Source organism: Perissodus microlepis, chromosome 11 (genome assembly GCF_051167445.1).
Source record: "Perissodus microlepis isolate ML-2025 ecotype Zambia chromosome 11, ASM5116744v1, whole genome shotgun sequence".
Taxonomy (NCBI): domain Eukaryota; kingdom Metazoa; phylum Chordata; class Actinopteri; order Cichliformes; family Cichlidae; genus Perissodus; species Perissodus microlepis.
Window position 1 is genome coordinate 33,185,635 of NC_140471.1, and position 18,934 is coordinate 33,204,568.

Genomic DNA, 18,934 nt, shown 5'->3' on the forward strand with positions numbered 1-18,934 from the left:
AAACAGTATGGTAATATCAGTGGAGTGCGGGAATGTTGAACATAAAGTCTCGTTGATGGGGTAATTTTCGTGAAAAATAGTCATATTTAAGTAGGTTTTATATCAAATAAATTTCATGGTATGCCGTATTTTACAATACATTTGTTACTTTACTTTATCCCAACTTTATTTCTTCCAAAGTTCAAGAGGGAACTGCTCACTTCTTTCTCTGTCTCGCTCTCGTTGTCCCTCTCCATCTCTGTCCTCTCTGCCGTCCCCCTGCCTCTGCCTGGACTGTGGAAGCAATGCAATTAGACAAACACAAACAGAGCTCTTGAAGCTGGAAAGTGCTGACTGTCCACTGTCCGCAGTGTTGGACAGGGGCGGCGTTTAAAAACATTATTTTCTTCGTGGCACGTGATTCTTCCTTCAGCATCGTCTATGGCAGCCCAGAAACAGTCGAAAGCAAAAAAGAGAGAAAAAAAGCCACACAAACGAACATTCACACTTGTGAACTAATAAACTCTGTACTTTATTTCATCAAATGGACTTCCTGGCATTGGAATGGAGTTCACGTCGCGCCTTTGTTTGATTGGCTCTGCTACTTTGGGTTTAATCCTGCTGGTTTGGGGAGTGTTTGAGTTGGATTACTCCATCGTTGGGCTGGGGTACTGTTTCTCTGGCTTTGACAAGATGGTGTGTGGTGGTTTGTGTGCGTCTGTTTGTGTTTTGTTTTTTGTTTTTTTTGGGGGGGGGTGTCTGTGTGTGTGTGTGTGTGTGTGTGTTCTTCCTCACTACCGAATCAGCTGAAACCACAGACAGCCCAACTGGAGCGCCGTCCAAATCCCTCTGCATGCAAATTAAAAACGCAACAATAAACGTGGCAAAGGAACAAGGTGGGCACGCAGGCTTTATGGCCCCCTCTCCCCCACCTTTCTCTCTCTCCTTCCCTCCCTTTATGTCTCTCTCTCCCTCTCTTTCTCCCCCTCTCGCCTTCCTCCAAAACCCCTCCTGGGTTTGATGTGGCTTATGGGAGGAGTTGGAACAGGGGACAACCAAACTGCTGAGTTATCTCTTGCATGCAGTGTGGCGGTGTGGCTCTGCCCTCTGTGTGTGTGCATGTGTGTCTGCGTGCAGACCAGCAGCACGGTGTAATCCTGTGGAAATGAAAGGTGCTGCCGCGCACTGGCCGGGAGATTACAGCGCCGCTCTGTCGCGCTGCCAGGACAGACTACCCGGCTGAGAGAGCGGCCCTCTGTAACACACACACTCACACACCTCGCTGCCTGTCTTTGACGCCGCGTTTCCTCCTCGCTGCTTTTTGCTCCGCGGCCATCCCTCCTTCTTCATCCTCTCTTGTTCCTTTACAGCTCTCTTCTAGCTTCACTACAATTTCATGCCCACATCACTGCAGGCCCCCCCACTTCGTTACCCTTCTCTCTCTCCCACGCAGCTCTTCAGTACGTTATTTCCTTTCACTCTTACTCACACACTCACACACTGGCCTGCTGAGGTTTAGGTCATCACGTCTGACCACGTCACTCAGCCCCTGTAGAGCCCTTCTGTCTGTGCAGTCCTCAGTCTTTCACTCGGCTCCATGAGCAAACATAAACACACATTTAGCAACTGTGACCGTGAGGCGTTTCTGTTTGTAAAGAAATGAAAGGGAAGTGAGATTAGTAGTTAGAGTCGAGTAACACCGATGTTACCAACACTTTAAATAATAGTTTGACCAAGCAACAGTTCTGATCATTTTCTATTTTTATTGTGTTCTCCCTTTATACTGGGGAAGCAAACATTTTACATTTTTCATATTTTGAAAACAAAACGTAGCCTGACTTTGCTAAGTCTTCATGTTTTTTGCTGATTATGTGGATGTCAGTCGACATCAGCAAACTCTGATGGTACCAATAATAAGCTGACATATTGGTGCATCGCTACCTGCAGCTGTTTTTATGAGCAATAATCCTGCCCACTGATTTCTTGGTCATTTCAATTTATCATTAGATTCGTATGTGTATTGTATCTTGATCTTCAAACATCCAATGAACATATGAACTCGAACATCTTGATTATTTTAGCAACTGATTAGTTCCCTATTTAAACAACAAAAAATTAATATAACAAAGAATAAAATATCAAAGCAGTATGACCAAATGATGCAATGTCTCTAAAAGGAGACCAACTTTTATCATGCATGTTTAAGTCATGTTTTCAAATACATGAACAACTACGAGTGAAATACATGTGGGGGGGTGGGGGTTCTGCGCTTCCTGTGTCGGGCTCTCGCTGAATCTTTTAATCATCAAGGTCAGACCTCTTTGTGCATTGTATTAATCAAATAAAGCCTTTTCTTAGTGCACTTGTCTTATACTGTTCCTCAGCTCTGTCTTTCATGGCCCTCTGCTGGAGCATTTTAAACATGGGAGTCACTCACTTCCTCCCAAGGGTGCTACTCAATATGCCAGTATGTCTTTCTTGTCATATTAAAATGTTCCCTCCTGCTGTGCTGCTTGACCTTGTCTACCTTACGTCTTCATCTTCAACTGTGTAACCCAAAAAAACCCAATGGTGCATTTTATGAGTGTGGTTTTCGTTTTATTTTGTTCATTTTAGTGAAAAAATGTGTTAATTATTTTGAAATGGTGTCACATTGGTTTTTTCTTCCTCACAGTACTTTGATGCTTCCGATAGAAGCATCTCCGTTTTAAGATTTGTAGTCTGGTTGTTTGTTTGGCCTTTTTAGGGCTGCAACTGTGCTTAAACATTTTGGAGATCACGGTCCAAATTGCAGTACATTCTTACTGATTTGTATCCTTTTTCTCCTTCCTTCTCCTTCCTTCCTTTCAAATGTTTTTTCCAGGGCTGGCTCTGTGAGCTGCTGCGCTGGAAAGAGGATCCGTCTCCAGAGAACCGAACACTCTGGGAGAACCTCTCCATGATCCGACGCTTCCTGAGCCTCTCTCAGGCCGAACGCGATGCCATCTACGAGCAGGAGAGCAGCGCCGGCCAGCAGCACCACAACGAGCGGCCGTCGCACTTGATGCACATTTCCAGTGACCAGCTACAGGTGAGTGTGATATTTTTCACAAGATTATGACCTGAGCCAGTGCCTTTGGGCAAGGCACCGAGCTAAAACTACAACAGATGTGTTCCAGAACATGAATATTGAATCACAGCAATATGTTTCTGGGGCTGAATCCACTGGTTGGCTGTGGCTGATCACGTGTTGGGTTAACTGCTTATTCTAAACTGCCCTTAGGTGTGGATGTCAAAGTAAAATATAAGGTGCTCCCCTCCCCCAGCTGTTAAAAAAAATGGATAGATGGATCACTAATTGCTAAATCAAAGCAATTTGATTATTTGTGCTTGTGATTTGGATCTCTTTTTGGTACAATTTCTTTATGAAAAGTAGTTTAAAGATATTATGTAACAGTGGAGAGAATCATTTTTAAAAATCCTAATGAAGTCTGATTATTGTATCTGTGCATATCCTGTTTTCCAAAGGTCTGTGTCGAAAATAATTTCGTTTAAAAAAAAAAAAAAAAGGGAAACCTTAATTTTCCCCATTTGACTTCTTCTTTCAGTAATTCTCCAGGAATTCGAATAAACAGCACTCAGGAGTTTCTGCGAACACATAAATTAACAACACTGCAACACTTAAAAGTTGCTACTTTTTAAGCAAAAACCGTTTTCAAAGATATCATTAGGCTGAACTTGCTTAACAGAGCTGCTTTATAAGAGACATCTGGCAGATGAATAGAAAATAACACACAGGCTCGGTTAACGGTCAAAACATCTTAATGAAGTACAATAATACTTCTATTAAAAGTCTGAGCCACAGCAGAGTGGTTGATTAGTTATTTGGTTACTTGGATACAATGGCAGCGTTTCACAAAGACTGTCATTTAGTGGATATAAATAAGGTAATAGGATTTCTTTGACAAATCAGTTTGAGCAGCAGATATGGAATGAGGGAATTTTGTGCATACTTTGCATGCAAATGCAAAATGGTTGCAGATTGATAAAATAGGATTATTTCTGATTTAATGGTGCAGTTTTACAGTGTCCATAGGAGACTGGTGTTTAACTATTTTGTGCTGCTCTTTTACTAACATGATACATTAGCCAAATTAGCTCACATTTGCTCAACAAGAACTAGCCCGGCTCAGTATATGGGTACAGTAAAAATCACATCTTTGGGTGCATTTATGCAGCTGGCAAGCAGAGTCCCTGCAAAGTGCTGTTTTGCAAACTTCATTATGAAACACCTATCTACAGTGTCTGACTCAGAAATGAAAATAAAAGAGCGCCCATTTTGCAGGGTCAATAGAGACCACGAGTTGCCCACTCACTCGCTCTCCAACCACACAATGAGACATTTTACGAGTAATGTGTCATGTGTTTACACTAACGGGACTCTGACGGCAGAGCGAAAGCCATCGATAGCATTCTCACACGGCGGCAAATCAGCCAGACCATCGCGATGTGAATTGTGCACAGGGAGCTTGTTTATCACTGCCGGGCAATAGAGGCCGATAAGCAGCACAGGATATAATAGAGAGGCCAGTTTGCCTGTGAATTCCCAGTGTGCGTGGAGCCGATTGTGTCACTCATGTGTACGAGTGTGTCTGCTGGTGTGGGGCTGTTGCCTCCTCTACCTCCACAATGAGACTCAATCTCCCACTACCAAAAAAGGAAAAACATCATATCTGCAGAACTGATTGCATTCAATGAGATATTACATGGAAAATTCCTTCAACCAAGTGCCTGTTCTATACACAGCAGGCCCATTTTTCCTCACAACTCAATTGATTTTAATGAAAGGCCTTATTAAGGCGCCGATAAGTGTTCACTGATAACATCCCCATCTCCTTTCTCTTCCCTCTTTCCTTTTTTTTCCTCACTGCAGGCTCAGCCGCCTCAGACACAGCAGCAGCACCAGCCCTCCTTGTCCCTCCACCCCTCCCAACAGCCCTTGCAGCAACAGCAGCCCACCACCGGTCCCCGGTTGCCACCTCGCCAACCCTCCACCGCCTCTCCGGCCGAAACGGAGGACGAAGGCAGCCGCGGAGGGAGCATCAAATCCCGCACGGGTGGAGGCAAGATCTCCCTGGAAGCTCTAGGTATCCTGCAGAGCTTCATCCAGGACGTGGGCCTGTACCCCGACGAGGAGGCCATCCACACCCTTTCAGCCCAGCTGGACCTGCCCAAGCTCACCATCATCAAGTTCTTCCAGAACCAGCGCTTTTATGTCAGTCACCCAGCAAAGGCACCCAAGGAGTCCATTAACAACAACAACAACACCACCACCATCGCAGCCATCGTCAACAACACCACCAGCAGCAGTAGCAGCAGCAGCAGCCCGGCCTTTGAGGAAGAGCTGACGGACTTCAGGGAGAGCGGAGAGCTGCTGAAGGAGCTGGACGAGAGCACGCAGACCAACAGCACCATCTTCTCCATCAAGATCGAAGAGCAGCTGGGCCGAGGCGCCGAAGCCCAGTCCGAGTCGGAGCACGAGGCCAAGGAGTAGGACTCTCCCTCTGAAACATGTACTGAGAGTTTTCCTGTGCACACAGACTGGTGACTGTGCTAAATGTAACGCTCTGGCCGCCACAGAAACACCACACTGCAAACAAAGAAAAGTAGTGTTTTCAATCAGTACAGCATCTGGACTGTATGAGGAGTGTTCATATATATATATATATATATATAAATATATATATATATATATACATATACACACACACACACACACATATATGAACTCACAGTGCGAAATGAGTGTTCACACACTGGAAAGCCCATTTCAGACTCAGTAATACAAAAAGTACTACTTTTTCGATTTTGTAAAACTTGTATTATTCACTGTAAAGACTGATGCATCGTTTAAATAATCTGCACAAAAAAATTATTAAGTATGTTGCCGTGGTTATTTGCTGACTGCACTCTATGTCTGTTGTTTTACACTGACTTACTTTATCTTTTTGAGCTACTGATTATATTGAAAAAGGAAAAAAAAGTTCCCCTGGAGTTTGCTAGGACTTCGATAGGTGTTTACGTATGTGATGTTTAACTGGATTTTTTTTTTTTTTTTTAAGAAAATAGCAAATGAAATCAAGGACCATGTGGATGACAAGGCCTTAATTATGAGGTATCAAGTCTGGAGCCTGCTGGCAGATTAGTTATTCTTTTTAAAAAGCGCATAATGTGATTATGGATCACTCCAAACTCTGGAACGCGATCACCCAGCCCAGGTGCATCTACGAGAATAGCTCAGTCTCTTTACATATTATTTGTTAGGGAAGAAATATAAATATATATATATATAGACATTATATTGTAACTGTAAAAAAATACAGTCTTAAAAAACTATGCCAACAAATGCCTTGTACTATACGGCACTGCCGATGTTAGATTATTTTGCAAAACCTTTGTCACTGTAACTTTCTGAATTGCCACACAGTTGGAAATGTGAATTTCACAATGTTTATGTTGTCTGACATTATTTATTTGCAGTTCATGCAGTGTTTCTGATGTAATTACTTTTTCTAAAAAAAAACCTAAAAAAACAGTTTATGTTTCCTTGTGCGCGCTCTCTCTCTTTTTTTTTATTCCACCAATCTTGTTTCTATTTATAAATGTAATTTCAGTGGGCAGTAAAAACAAGAAGTGTCTTAAACGTTTTAAATGGAGAAATGTGCTTTAAAGGTTGCCTATAAAAAGTGCTGTATGTCAAGCAACTCATGCTACAAGCTTCACAATTAATGTTGTATGCAATTTTTACTATCATGCAAATAAGCTTAGGTAAAATGACTAACCTATAGAACACCTTAGAAAGAAAAACATATGCAATCTGTGTGAAAATCGATGTCTGCGATGTGTCTTCCTTTGGTTAAGAATCCAATTCAAAAAGCTACTCCTGTATAAATATTCTGTAAAAAAGTGTTTCTTTTTTATGAGTTCATTTCAATGAGAACACCAGTTATTTTGTTACGACTGACTGTTTTATAAGTGTTTCTCGGTTCCTTTCGGCAGAAATGTTCTAACTAGAAGTGGTTATTGATTGTTAATTACACAATTAAACTGTTTGTATTGTACCACAGATTTCTTGGCATTAACTTGACCAGGCTCTTTTGACACCAGAGGCGTGTTTGTCTCCTCTGGAAACAGGAGAGGAAACGATGTGAAATGGTTGTTTTTTTTTTGGTTTTTCTTGGTTTTCTTTTTGCTTTTTTCTTTCAAGTTCTGCTAAGAAAGATCAACTCCAGTTACTGACTCATTCCGCTGCGATCACTGAACCCATGTCACTTGTAATATCTGTAAATATCACATCTTATGAATCATTGATTGTTTAATATTGTAAATATATTTGAAGTTTGTGCAAAAGCTCACCGTACAAAGCTGAATCACCATTCTGTCGTGCCTCTTCCTCCCAAACCGACTGTACCGGGGCTCTTCTGCTGCATCTCCACTTCTCCATGCTGAGTGTATGTGAACCACCTTTGAAATCTAAAATAAATAAATGTTAGGTGTGAACACCTGTAATAGCAAAGCCCTCTGCAGGAAGTTCGGCTATAAAACAGCGCAGGTGTCCTGACCTTGCCGTAAACCCCAGGCGGGGCCAGGTGTCTACACCTTTAGGAAATTACCCCCACCCGTTCACACCCTGAGATATGTGCCAGCCTGTCTGGGCCAGCGTTCCCTTTGTGTTGTGCTGTTTTTATCCCATAAATATAGAAAGAAATCCACAGTGCAATGTTGTGTACGTTCACGGGAAAAGAACAATCAAACGAAACAGACATATAGAAGTGTCAGATGCTCTCAAGAGGACATCCTTTTGTCAGAGGTGATCAGAGGGTACACGATAAGTGTTAAGAGGTGATAAAAAAAAACATTACCGCATGTCACAGAGCAAAGAGGCGCCATTATGCTTCATTATTTCTCCATTTTGACATTACAAATGGCTTACTCACTGACAAACAGAGGTGAAGGCACCAACAAACAGGAACTCTAGCGTAATACTCCTCCTCATTATCACTGTTTTCATAAGGATCAGCTATATTTGCCGCACGCTTACAAAAGGTTTTTCTACACAGATGGCTAATACTTTGCTCTAACAGTGGTTCAAGACTTGATTTCTGATGTTTTCTGGAAAAGTTCAGCTATAAAGTGAAATATCCTACAGAGGGGTTATCCGGTGTTCTCCAGCAGCTGTAAAAAAAAGTCTTCGGCAAACATGGTGTTATTTCAGGGGATCGTGAGATGAGGAGGTTTGCCATGACAAGAAAGAGCCAGTTCTGTTTCACCATGGGTGGGTATCATGGGTGATTGCTCAGAGAAGACTGGCAAGCACCGAACAGGTTTGATACTCCATCTCCATTAGGCTGTTCGCTGGCTCTCCACGGCACCAAACACACTTCAAAGACTTTCCCTGATGTCAAAATAGAAATCATAATTACGACAAGAATGGTGACTGATGAATCACTGACTCCGTTACCCCCGGGCGCCTCATGCTGTTGCTTATTTAGAAAAAAATTAGCAGGCTACACAAATTTACCAGAAAGCATGTAGATGATGCCACATCATACTGTGGTATGCCGCCGGTGGAAAAAGAAGCCCAGCAGATACAGTGTCTTCTTGTGATATTTGTAGAAATCCTCAGCGTCAGAGCAAATAAACAGCTTCCACATAAAGACGTGGCTGGCAGACGGTGGGCTGGAGAGGCTGAGGTCAAAATGCCAAACAAAGTTTATTTTTAACCAAATTCACAGGTATGTATATTTGGATGTCACAGGAGGTATCCAACTTTAAGCGGAGATATCATGTCACATATAAAGTGATATTTTACCTGCAGGTCATAGGAGCTTAATGGATTTGGTGTAGAGCTTTGCCTTACATTTACACAGGCCAGGCATGGAAGTTCAGCAATAATGCAACATACACAAAAAAGTCTGTTTTTTAATTGCGTGTCAGTTTTATATTCATAAATATATGATATATATATTTTTTATTACATATATTTTTGACTGACAACTATTCATCTCAATTAGGTTTAGTACTTTATGTTAAAATTATGTTATCCAAATGAATGGAAGATGCACTTTTAATATTTGGTCCAAATATGTTTTAATATATACAAAAGCCTGTGATGTAACAAAAAAAAAGGACATTGTCAAAGTGGATAAAGATTTTTAAAAAGCTGCACTTAATATTCTTTACAAATGTGTCATCTTAATGTAGTATCTTATTTTTTAGCATGTTTTCAGAGTTAAATTATTTTCTGTCTGATAACTAAATATGTCAGTGCTGTGCTGTAAAAAGTACCTTCTGTGCTCCGTCAAAGAGAAGCTCCTGAGTGAGGCCTTTAATTCCAACTGCCAACATGTCAGATTGTCGTGCTGGACGGCTTCCAGGTTTGTGGTGAAAAGTGTTTAAGTACAGTATTTTAAAACATTGTACACAGCTACACTCCACCAGCGCACAAAAAAAAAAAAAAAAAAAAAGACAAATGGTGGACAGAAACAGAACTGAAGTGACAATTTAAAATCAAACATCCCTGATGAAAAACCTACAGTAGGAGTATGTTATCCCACTAATATGTATTTTATATTTCTGGGCTGCACAGCTGCACGATGGACACATTCAAAGAACGTATACATGCTCCACTGAACACAACCCCCCAGGGTACATGCAAAGATGTCAATCAACAATGAACATTAACACTTCACAGGCGATTTGAAGGAAGCAGGAGTTTGAGCTTTCTGAATGCAGATTTGAGGGGATGCGTCATATTTTGCGTGTGTGTGTGGGTTTTTTTTTTTCCACTTTGTGTTATCATAACAGACACTTAGCAACTCTGAAAAAAGAGCTCTGAAAGTGTCTCAGTGTTGGGTAAACCAGGAGAAGGGCTCACGGCTTGGCCCGGTCCCTCACAGGCTCTGTTTCGTAATTGTTCACGTGATATTTGATCCAGTGTTTGCACTCATCAGACTAATAGTCGACGTTCAGCACTTAGAGAGAAATTCTGAGAATTTTACAGCATCATGAGGTCGTATAATTTTATTTCTTAGTGCTGGGGAGAAATAGGACATCCTACTTGGAAAACAGAGGTTAACATAAGTTTTGTGCAAAGTGGTTGTGACATAGAGCATGACCTTAAAACTTCCATGCAAAGGAAGCATTTGAAACTTCAAACATGGAAGGAAGGTGGACTGTGTACACGATGATATATGACTGATTCAAATAACACTCAAAGATGTGCAGTTTTGCATTGCTTCAGACCGTGTGTAGCTTATTGTCAGATTTTATTATTTATTATTGTCAGATCAATCGTCAAGGACTTTCCAAGTTGCAGCAGAATCCAATTCAAGTTTTCAATTCAGGCTCATCTATATAGCACCAAATAACAACAGCAATCTCCTGAGGGTGCTTTGTATGATAAGGAATAACACAGAGAAAACCCCAACAAGGAAACGACCGCTTCTGAGCAAGCAACAGTGGGAAGTAAAAACTCCCTTTTAACTGGAAGAAGCCTCCAGCAGAGGGAGGGGCAGTCGTATGCTGTGACTGGTTAGGGGCGACGGGAGGAAGACAGAACAAAAAATACACTGTGGAAGAGCCAGAGATTATTAATAACTAATGATTACATACAGAATGGTGTATAAATACATAGAGAATGAAAGAGGGGATTGAAGAAGAAAGACGTCCCCAGCAGCCTAGGCAGCGCAACTAAAGGAATAATAACGCAGAAGTGCCAAAAACTGCATTTCCTTTATAAGCTTGTTCCAATGGTGAGTGAATCCTCGCACGGCCTTCATAACAACTCCAAGTGTGGGGAATAAAAAAAATGTTATTAACTCTTTCATTTAAAAACTGGATCTCAGACATGGCCACTTTGACACCTGATCGATCAGATAGGCCTCATCTCTGCTATTTGGAGTTGCTAAACTGGACCTCTCTACTGTGTTTGTGCCTTTTTGAGAATTTTTTAAAAATGTAATTATTTTACAGTTAAAATATCTTATTTTGTGATGCCGACCAAGGTCTGTGCTTCAGTTTTGGTGAGTGTCTGTTACTTAGCACTACTACTACTAGCAAATATCTATGACAGTACATTACACTCATATAGTTTATATGTAGACCTCACTAACCAAGATTAACAGCACTAGCTTGTAACCTCAGCTTTTAATCCAAATATGGTCACTTCTAATAAAAAAAACAAGATGGTGGTGGCCAATACAAACCAGTCCCTCTTTTGCACATTCTTTATTAGTTACTCGTTTGTCACATGCACTCTGAAAGGGTAGTGTTGTCTGAAATAGAAGCGCTGTGCTGTGCACCATAAATAGCGTGCAATATCTGACTGCAATTGCTGTGCTAGCTACTGCATTTTGTGAACAGTTTACCACACATGTAACACATGCAATGTTTGCTCTCACCTGCATGATGAAAACATCTGCTGCAGTTAGCTAGCTGCCACTGATTTCATGATCATTATCAGTGATAACTGAAATCTTTGCTTGCCTCGATCTTTCAGCTATACGGCCAAAGTATTGACTGTTGAAGATGTACAGTGCTCCACACTCAACTTTTTGATATTTGAGTACACCATTCAGATACTCATAGAACACTTAATGGTGATGTTGATGATGCAGTTCGTTGTCAAATATGGAGGTTGTTCCACCCCTATCCCCAAAACGAGTAGCAACAGCTAAGTGTGGTTGTAGGTATATCTACTTGTTATCATTCCAGCCTGTGGTCACTGTAAGACATAAGTTAGAATAGTTATTGGTTTGGGAATTAGCATCAATTAGCATGTTCAGAGCTCTGGTAGGATTAGCTTGAGTCGGTACTATGGGGTTAACACAAACTGTACATAAAAGATGGAAGTAGGCTCTGTGACTGATTTTGGACTCCCCACTTTGCAAGTCTCAACGTTAGCATTGTGGCCAGTAGCGGTTTTAGATACGGGCGGCATCACGGGCATCGGCAAAAAATAAAAAATAAAAAAAATGCTCGTACTCATGCTGCCCCGACGTCATGCTAGCGCATATTGGGAATGGCACAGGCACCGATCGGTTTTCTATCGCCCATTTGCTGGGAGTAAGGGCGCCCTTCGTTTGCGAGGTGCGCCTGCTGCTTACGGCGCAGAGAGGAGAGGGCGGGGCGGCGGGGATTCTCTGACCGGCTGGAGCAGCATCTAATAACCAACTCGCAAAATAAAACAAAATAAAAACAAACCAACAAACACGAAAACACCAGACATTATGATACAGACTTATAATTTGCAACGATGTTTTTTCGAAATTCTATACACGAAAAGTGAGCACGAGAGCCCTCGGTGCGCCTGCTTGCTGCTGAAGTCAAAGTAAACTTTATTGTCATCTCCGCTACATACAGTCCAGTATATAGAGAGACGAGACGACGAGGCTCCAGTTACAGCAGTGCAAGTAAACAAACAATATAAATATAAGAAGAGTAAGAAAATAAATATACACTTTAGGACTTGGGATAAAGGGATCAATAACAATTTAAAATTTACAGTTTGATGATTTAAAGTCTCACACACAACCCGTCAAAAGGGGAGGGGGGCCGGCTGCTTCCAAATTTCATTTATAATGTTGTAAATCCAAGCCCATTATGTATTCATGATTTAAATCCTGGGTTGTGTGAAATCTCAGAAATGCACCCTAGACAAAGTGAATCTGTGAACTAAGGTGTAGGTGTGTTAGATCATGTTGTGGCGATCCTCGGGTTGAGGGATGGGTGTTCATATTGGAGTGCAAAATTAAAACCAATGTAAGATGGACAAGAAAAGTTCAAAGCCATCAGGTCCTCAGTTTAGAAAAAAGAGAAAAGAAGAGGAGGAGAAACGAGCAAAAGATACAGGTAAGCAGATGTGTGACTGGATAATGGCAGGTCATCCTGAAACAATCAGAATCAGAATACTTTATTAATCCCTAAGGAAATTATGTGGGTTACAGTTGCTCCAAGAAGAAATGGTAAAAATAGCAACAGTAACAGACTAAACTCCAAACAATACATTATGTTACAGATTCTAATATTAATTAGTCATTGTTAATTGTTGATTTGTCCTGTTCTCATTGTATGACGAATTATGATGGCTGTTTGGTAGCCGTTTGCATACTATGCATACTCTCTCTCTCTTCATATGTGTGTGTGTGTACAACAGCTTTATGTTAATGTACAATCCTTAATATGTTTTGTCTGTGGCGCCAAACAGGCTAGGACCGCCACTGATTGTGGCCAGGTGTTTAGACAATGGGGTGAAGTGCAATCATCAAGCTATAAGCTAATGCTTGCAAGCAAGGCAAGCCTAGCCACCTAGCTCAACACGGCCCCAGTTCATGGTTGTTATAGTGTTTGTGTTTTATTTTTAGTCTTTGGATTTTAAATTCCTGCTTTGATTTCTTTGTTCCAGTATTGTGTGAGTCTTGATGTTATTACTTTGTTCATTTTAGTGATGAGTTTCCATTTTGTGTTTTTGTTTAGGTCTGTTATTATTGTTATCTGTAGCAGTAGTGGCAGTAGTAGCAGCAGTTTATTCCTTAGTCCCTCTGTGTTCTCTTGTTTAGTGTTAACATTCATGGATATTAGTCTCTTTGTGTTTTTTCCTGTTTTACTTTGAAGGTTAGTTTTCTTTTGTGTTCTGTGGTAGTTTTGCTTCCTCTCTGTCTTCGCTTGATTCCCTGATTGTTTTCATCTGTTGTTGACAGTGTGGCCCTGTGTCTCATTCCCCTCCTGTGTCTAATCCCTAATCAGCCATCTGTGTGTGTATAAATAACCCAATCCTCCCTGTGTACTTTGTCACGATGTGTCCTGCAGCCCAGTTACTTTGTTTCCGTGGCTGTCCTTAGTTTTCGCCTCTTCCTTGTGTTTTTGGATACTTGTTTACTTTATGTCCTTGTTTTACATCTACTTCGCATCTTATTGCACTGGAGTCCAAAACTGTTTTGTATAAGGTTGAAAACATGCTTTTAATACTGTAAAGTTGGGCACTTTAACATGGGAGTCTTTGGGAGCCAGCCCCTAGCGCCCATTAGAGTTTTTGGCAATTTCATATTGCTTTCATTTTTCAGTCCTGGACATTGTTACTTAGCTATGAAGCTGCGTGCATTTTTAAGCTTTGTTTTGGGGCAAATATAGCGTTCATAATGTTCAATGTTTATATACAGTCTAAGTCCTTAACGGGCCAAAGGGAACTCAACAAAATAGTTTAATTCTTTAACACACAGTTACAGCACAAAGCAAAGTTCACCTCTGTTTATTTTCTGCTGCAGTCCTTGAATAATTCCTTGGTTTATACAAGATTATAAGGAAAAGTCACACAACTGGAGAAAGTTGTAGGTTGTTTATTTACACTGTTTGCAAAGTAGGAAATCTTTGCTCGTTAACAAACACCACAACAAGGGACAGTGACATAAACTGTTTGTTTGCTTCTGATTGTTCATTGTTGTGTTTGAATAGATTATATGTAATCACATACATTTTTACGCATTTAGTAAAATACTGGTGTCACATATGCCATGAATTGATAAAACACCTGAGCTACTTTTTTTAATGCATTTATTTACAATCATACACTTTTATATGAATATACACAATATATTTAATTGCACTTCAAGGACTAAACTTTGCAGTACCAGAGCCGCAAATGGTTGTTAGCTTTCTGCTAACACAAACACTGACGTACCAATGCATACACATGCTGATGTAAAAGGTCTGCAGCAGATTTACTGGGCAGTGTCTTTGTTATGTTTCTGCTACGTTTAGCTCCAGATTAATCGGGACGTTACACTCAGGTTCCTGCGCCACAACATTGGCAGGTCTGGCTCGCATAGCGGAGTCCTCTGTGCCTACACGCGAGCCCTCGGGACTGCGCAGTAAATCAAACAGGAAATGCAGCAGAAAGCCTAATAAAGTTATTCTAATGATAGCAATCTCTGCGGTATCACCGCAACGTAAATTGGGAACTTGTCTCTCCCTCGCTCCTATGCCAAGCTGCTTGGTAAGAGCAAAATGACACACTTCTCAACAAATGTAAAGATGCAGAAACAGGTTAGAGGTGTGGAAATTAATGACATTCATCACAGAGTTGATTTCTTCTCGCTCGTTTTTTTAAAGTGATAAAATTAAACACGGACTTACTCAGGGGACTCAAGGTGTCCTTCTGGTCACATTCATGTAGAAATATTACTCTCCCATGCATATATTGTCTGTCTGATTTATGTCACAAGTGGCACATGCCTGTGCTTTATCCTATTATGTCATTGCAAGATAAAGGGCTCATCTCACAAAAGGTTTGCAGATATCATCTTTAGCTCGTTTCAAAGGGTCTAACCTGGCGCAATTTTAGAAGTAGGAGTACAATAATAGTCCATTTCTGACCTTAAAGGTACAATCTACACAAACCCCCACACCCACAGTCCATAGGTTAACTGATGATTGTAAATGTATCTACAGATATAGGAGAGATAAACTGACAACTACTGTTTGAATGGAAATTCATGGAATATTAATATTATTAGAATATAAAGGATTTTTTACCACTACGCTAAGGTACAGAATTGTCACCAGACATGCTCGACTGATATTTATAATGTCCAATTCACCTGGGTACAAATAAGGGTACAACAGCATTATTTTTATAGCATATGAGGCGTATATCACACATAGAAATTAATGCACACAAACAAGAACATGTGAAGCAGGGCTGCTGAGGATTCTGGAGCATGCGTTGGTGATGCATGTCCATAACGACAAATTAAAGCCTAAAATGATTTTTTTGTGATGATCTAGTGTCTTTGCCTCTTCTCAGTTAACGGCCAGCTGCCCAGGTAAACTGGTAATACAGATTTATTTTGTATTTGTATTGAGGGTGCTGCCCTCATCTAACAGATGTTCCTTTTCACAGATGCCTCATCTCCACATCACCCTCGTACCTGAAATAAGTTCCCACGGCTATGACATCAAACATCGGTGTAATGTGTCAGTCATAGCTGTGCACAGACACTTTAGGAGGCATGTGTTCAAACTGAAAAAGGAGCAAATATGTAAGTATAATAAAAAATGTAAAAATGAAGCTGCACAAAGTAACACAGCTTTTACTTGCTTGAGTTATTTCTCATTCAGCACTCCTGCAGATATCTATCAGATCAAAAATTAGTATATTATTAATTTATATTTATAGTTATATGATGATCTTTTGCGTTGAATATTTCCAACCTGCACTTGGTTTTGCTCCAATTACCAAATGCTTAACAAAAAAGTGCTTTGAATGTTCAAGTAGAGTAGGAGAGTGTCATAAGAGTGAGTCCATTTAAAAATACTGTTTTTGATGATATCTGTATTGTAAAATGTGTAAAATTTAAGAGGAAAAAAGCAAAACTGATAAAAACTGAGTGACACTTGAAGCGGACTTATGTTCTGGACTTATATATTTACACTTGTAATGTGTCTGAGCTCTACCTGTGCACGTGCCTGGTGTCACTTCAGAGTAACTGGCACTTTTATGCTAGATTACAGGGCTTTTTTTAACCATTACTGAGGTCGCTGTTACTCTTGTTGTCTGGCAGTTGCATTGTGTTATGAAGGTTTAGTCAGCCATGATGGCTGAAACAGAAGAGCTGGAATTGAATAGAAGTACTCCACGAGCCGTTATATCAATATGAACTCTGGGTGAATTAAATGCACAGCGCTGCATTCTTTCCTTGTTGCCCTCGTGGGCACTTTGAGAACCCTAGGAGCGTACCACTAAAAGTACAATAGGGTACTTCATTTTCTGAGAGTGTAAGTACCACATTCCACTGCTTGTATTTATGTTTGGGGCCGACACCTATGGCTGCCCTTTTATTCGCCTCCACTGTTTCAGACATAACAGCTTTTGTTTGAAGTCTGGAGGCAGACACAACAGCACAGCGGTGGCTCCATGGCGCTCAGACCCTTCCACCTCCGTTTACAGTTCAAGCATCTCAAGCATAACGTTGTGAAACGGGCAGATGAATCTAATAGGCCTCCAAGAATGTTGACATCTGCGAACTTAGGGATGAACGTATGAGTCCATTCACTCGCCTTGTTGTCTGAAGGAACGGATATGAGTATTTTTTAATGTATTTTTAAAGAATTGAGTAATCACTTTTGCTTCTTAGGAAAAAGCAACGTAAATTTGGGGATAGAAGTGAGCTGATATATTAACGAATGTTGGTTTTTCTGTCTTTTTGCTAATGAATTATACCTGACTGAGCAGCCACTGCAGCGGGCTGCTTTAAAATTACAGCGAAAATCAACTACTCTCTATTTATCGAGTCTGCGGCCTGTTGTTCATGTTCTAGGAATTTAGTTGAAGTGGCCACTTGTTATTTGAAGTACTAATTGAACCCATTTTCCTTTTCTAAACCTGTCTTACCACTTTCATTTTAAAGCAATAACTCATCGATGAACAACACCACTCACCAGGCTCCACTTGTCACAATAGTTCCACTTATGCATTGACCAAAACAGACTCAACAGTGAAAGTTGCATTGCAGATTTTTAGGCCGCTGGCACGTCAAAGTGCCTCGCCACTTATCGGTGTGAATTATGTTTAATGTATTCAGTGTGAGGCTGTTAAAAGTAGAGAGCTGAAAGCATCTCTGTAGGTAAACTTAAGGTATGAGTACTCACCCAAAATCAGGCAGTTTAGGAGGTCTCTTCACAAGCCTGTCCTTGGAGGTTTCCCCACTCCGGCCTTAATAAATTCAAAAACAAAAAGGAGAAAAATCCTATTCAGTCTTTGTCTTTGATATTCCTAAATGTCTTTAAACCGTGTAGAACCTTTGCAATATTTGAACCTTATTGAAGTTAATTCAGCGGATTTAGGTAAAGCATGCTTGCATCTGCGTCAGTGTTTGTAGATGTGAGTTGTGATCTTCCAATCATGGGGATGCTTATCCAGGAGAAGTTGACACGTCCTGGTCGGCAATCTGCAGAGGAGCCGAGGTGCAGATACTACAGTCGAGCATTTCTTTCCCCTGATCATAATTGCACAGTGACAGATGGGCAATGGTGGAGCGCACAAGTATACAGCATGCATAGAAATGTGCTCATAGCTCCAAACAGGAACAGCTTTAAAGCAGTCAGGTGGGGTTTTTTTAGACTCTGCTTGCCTACCCAACACCTACGTCTTCACAGCTGAGACAGAGTTGCATTAAAAACTGTCAGAAGTTCCAGGAAAGATGCAACTTTGAGATATGAATAGTTGTAAATCTTTGCTGTTACAGGTGAATGGTGGAAATTGTGACCCTTTTTGAATCAGACAGTGTCTCTTGTAAGATAATGGAGCAGTTCTGAGGCTTCTTGCCACCTTTCCCTCCTCGACAAGTAAGCATCAAGTGAAAGCAGCGAGAACAGAGAAGAAGCAGTTAAATTGCCTTAACAGCTGTGCAGGGTATGAATAACTCGTTAGCTGTGTGCATTTTAAGTCATCAAATCCCGAACCCCCTCACCTAACCCTCATTTGCAAAGGGGACAGGAGGGAGGTGCTAATTAAAGTGATAAAGAGAACAAATCTTATCAAATCTGGTGCTGGATTTTTGTTAGAAGGTGGGGTGGAGGTGTTGGTGTGTGTGTGTGTGTGTGTGTGTGTGTGTGTGTGTGTGTGTGCGTGCGTGCAGGTGTGTGCATGTGTGTGTGCAGAAAAAAATCTATGGTTACATCTGTATTCTGAAACACTCAGGAAAGGTGTTATTTCATGTTTAATTAATTAAGCAGTCTCTTTAACTGTATCTTGACAAATGTGATGCCAATTAGATAGTGAGGAGAAATTGTTTATTGCTAATTAATGGTTGATTTCAGGGGAAAAGAAGTTAAATCCTTTGGTATCATACCTTTTCTTAACTGTTACATTGTAAATGAGCATCTACATCTTGCTCTAGAGTGAAAATATCGATTTCAC

The 18,934-nt window shown here is 40.8% G+C and overlaps 1 protein-coding gene across 3 annotated transcripts in view; it reads left to right on the forward strand.

The window, feature by feature from the left end:
• Positions 1-7,079, forward strand: part of satb1b (SATB homeobox 1b) — a 57,987-nt gene extending 50,908 nt beyond the window's left edge. For all 3 annotated transcript variants that reach the window (XM_084944280.1, XM_084944279.1, XM_084944281.1), the window contains exons 12-13: positions 2,843-3,049; positions 4,892-7,079. In XM_084944280.1, coding sequence (XP_084800406.1) covers positions 2,843-3,049; positions 4,892-5,512 — 828 coding nt within the window. In that variant the 3' untranslated portion in view covers positions 5,513-7,079. The remainder of the gene's footprint in view (positions 1-2,842; positions 3,050-4,891) is intronic.
• The last annotated feature ends 11,855 nt before the right edge of the window (positions 7,080-18,934 follow it).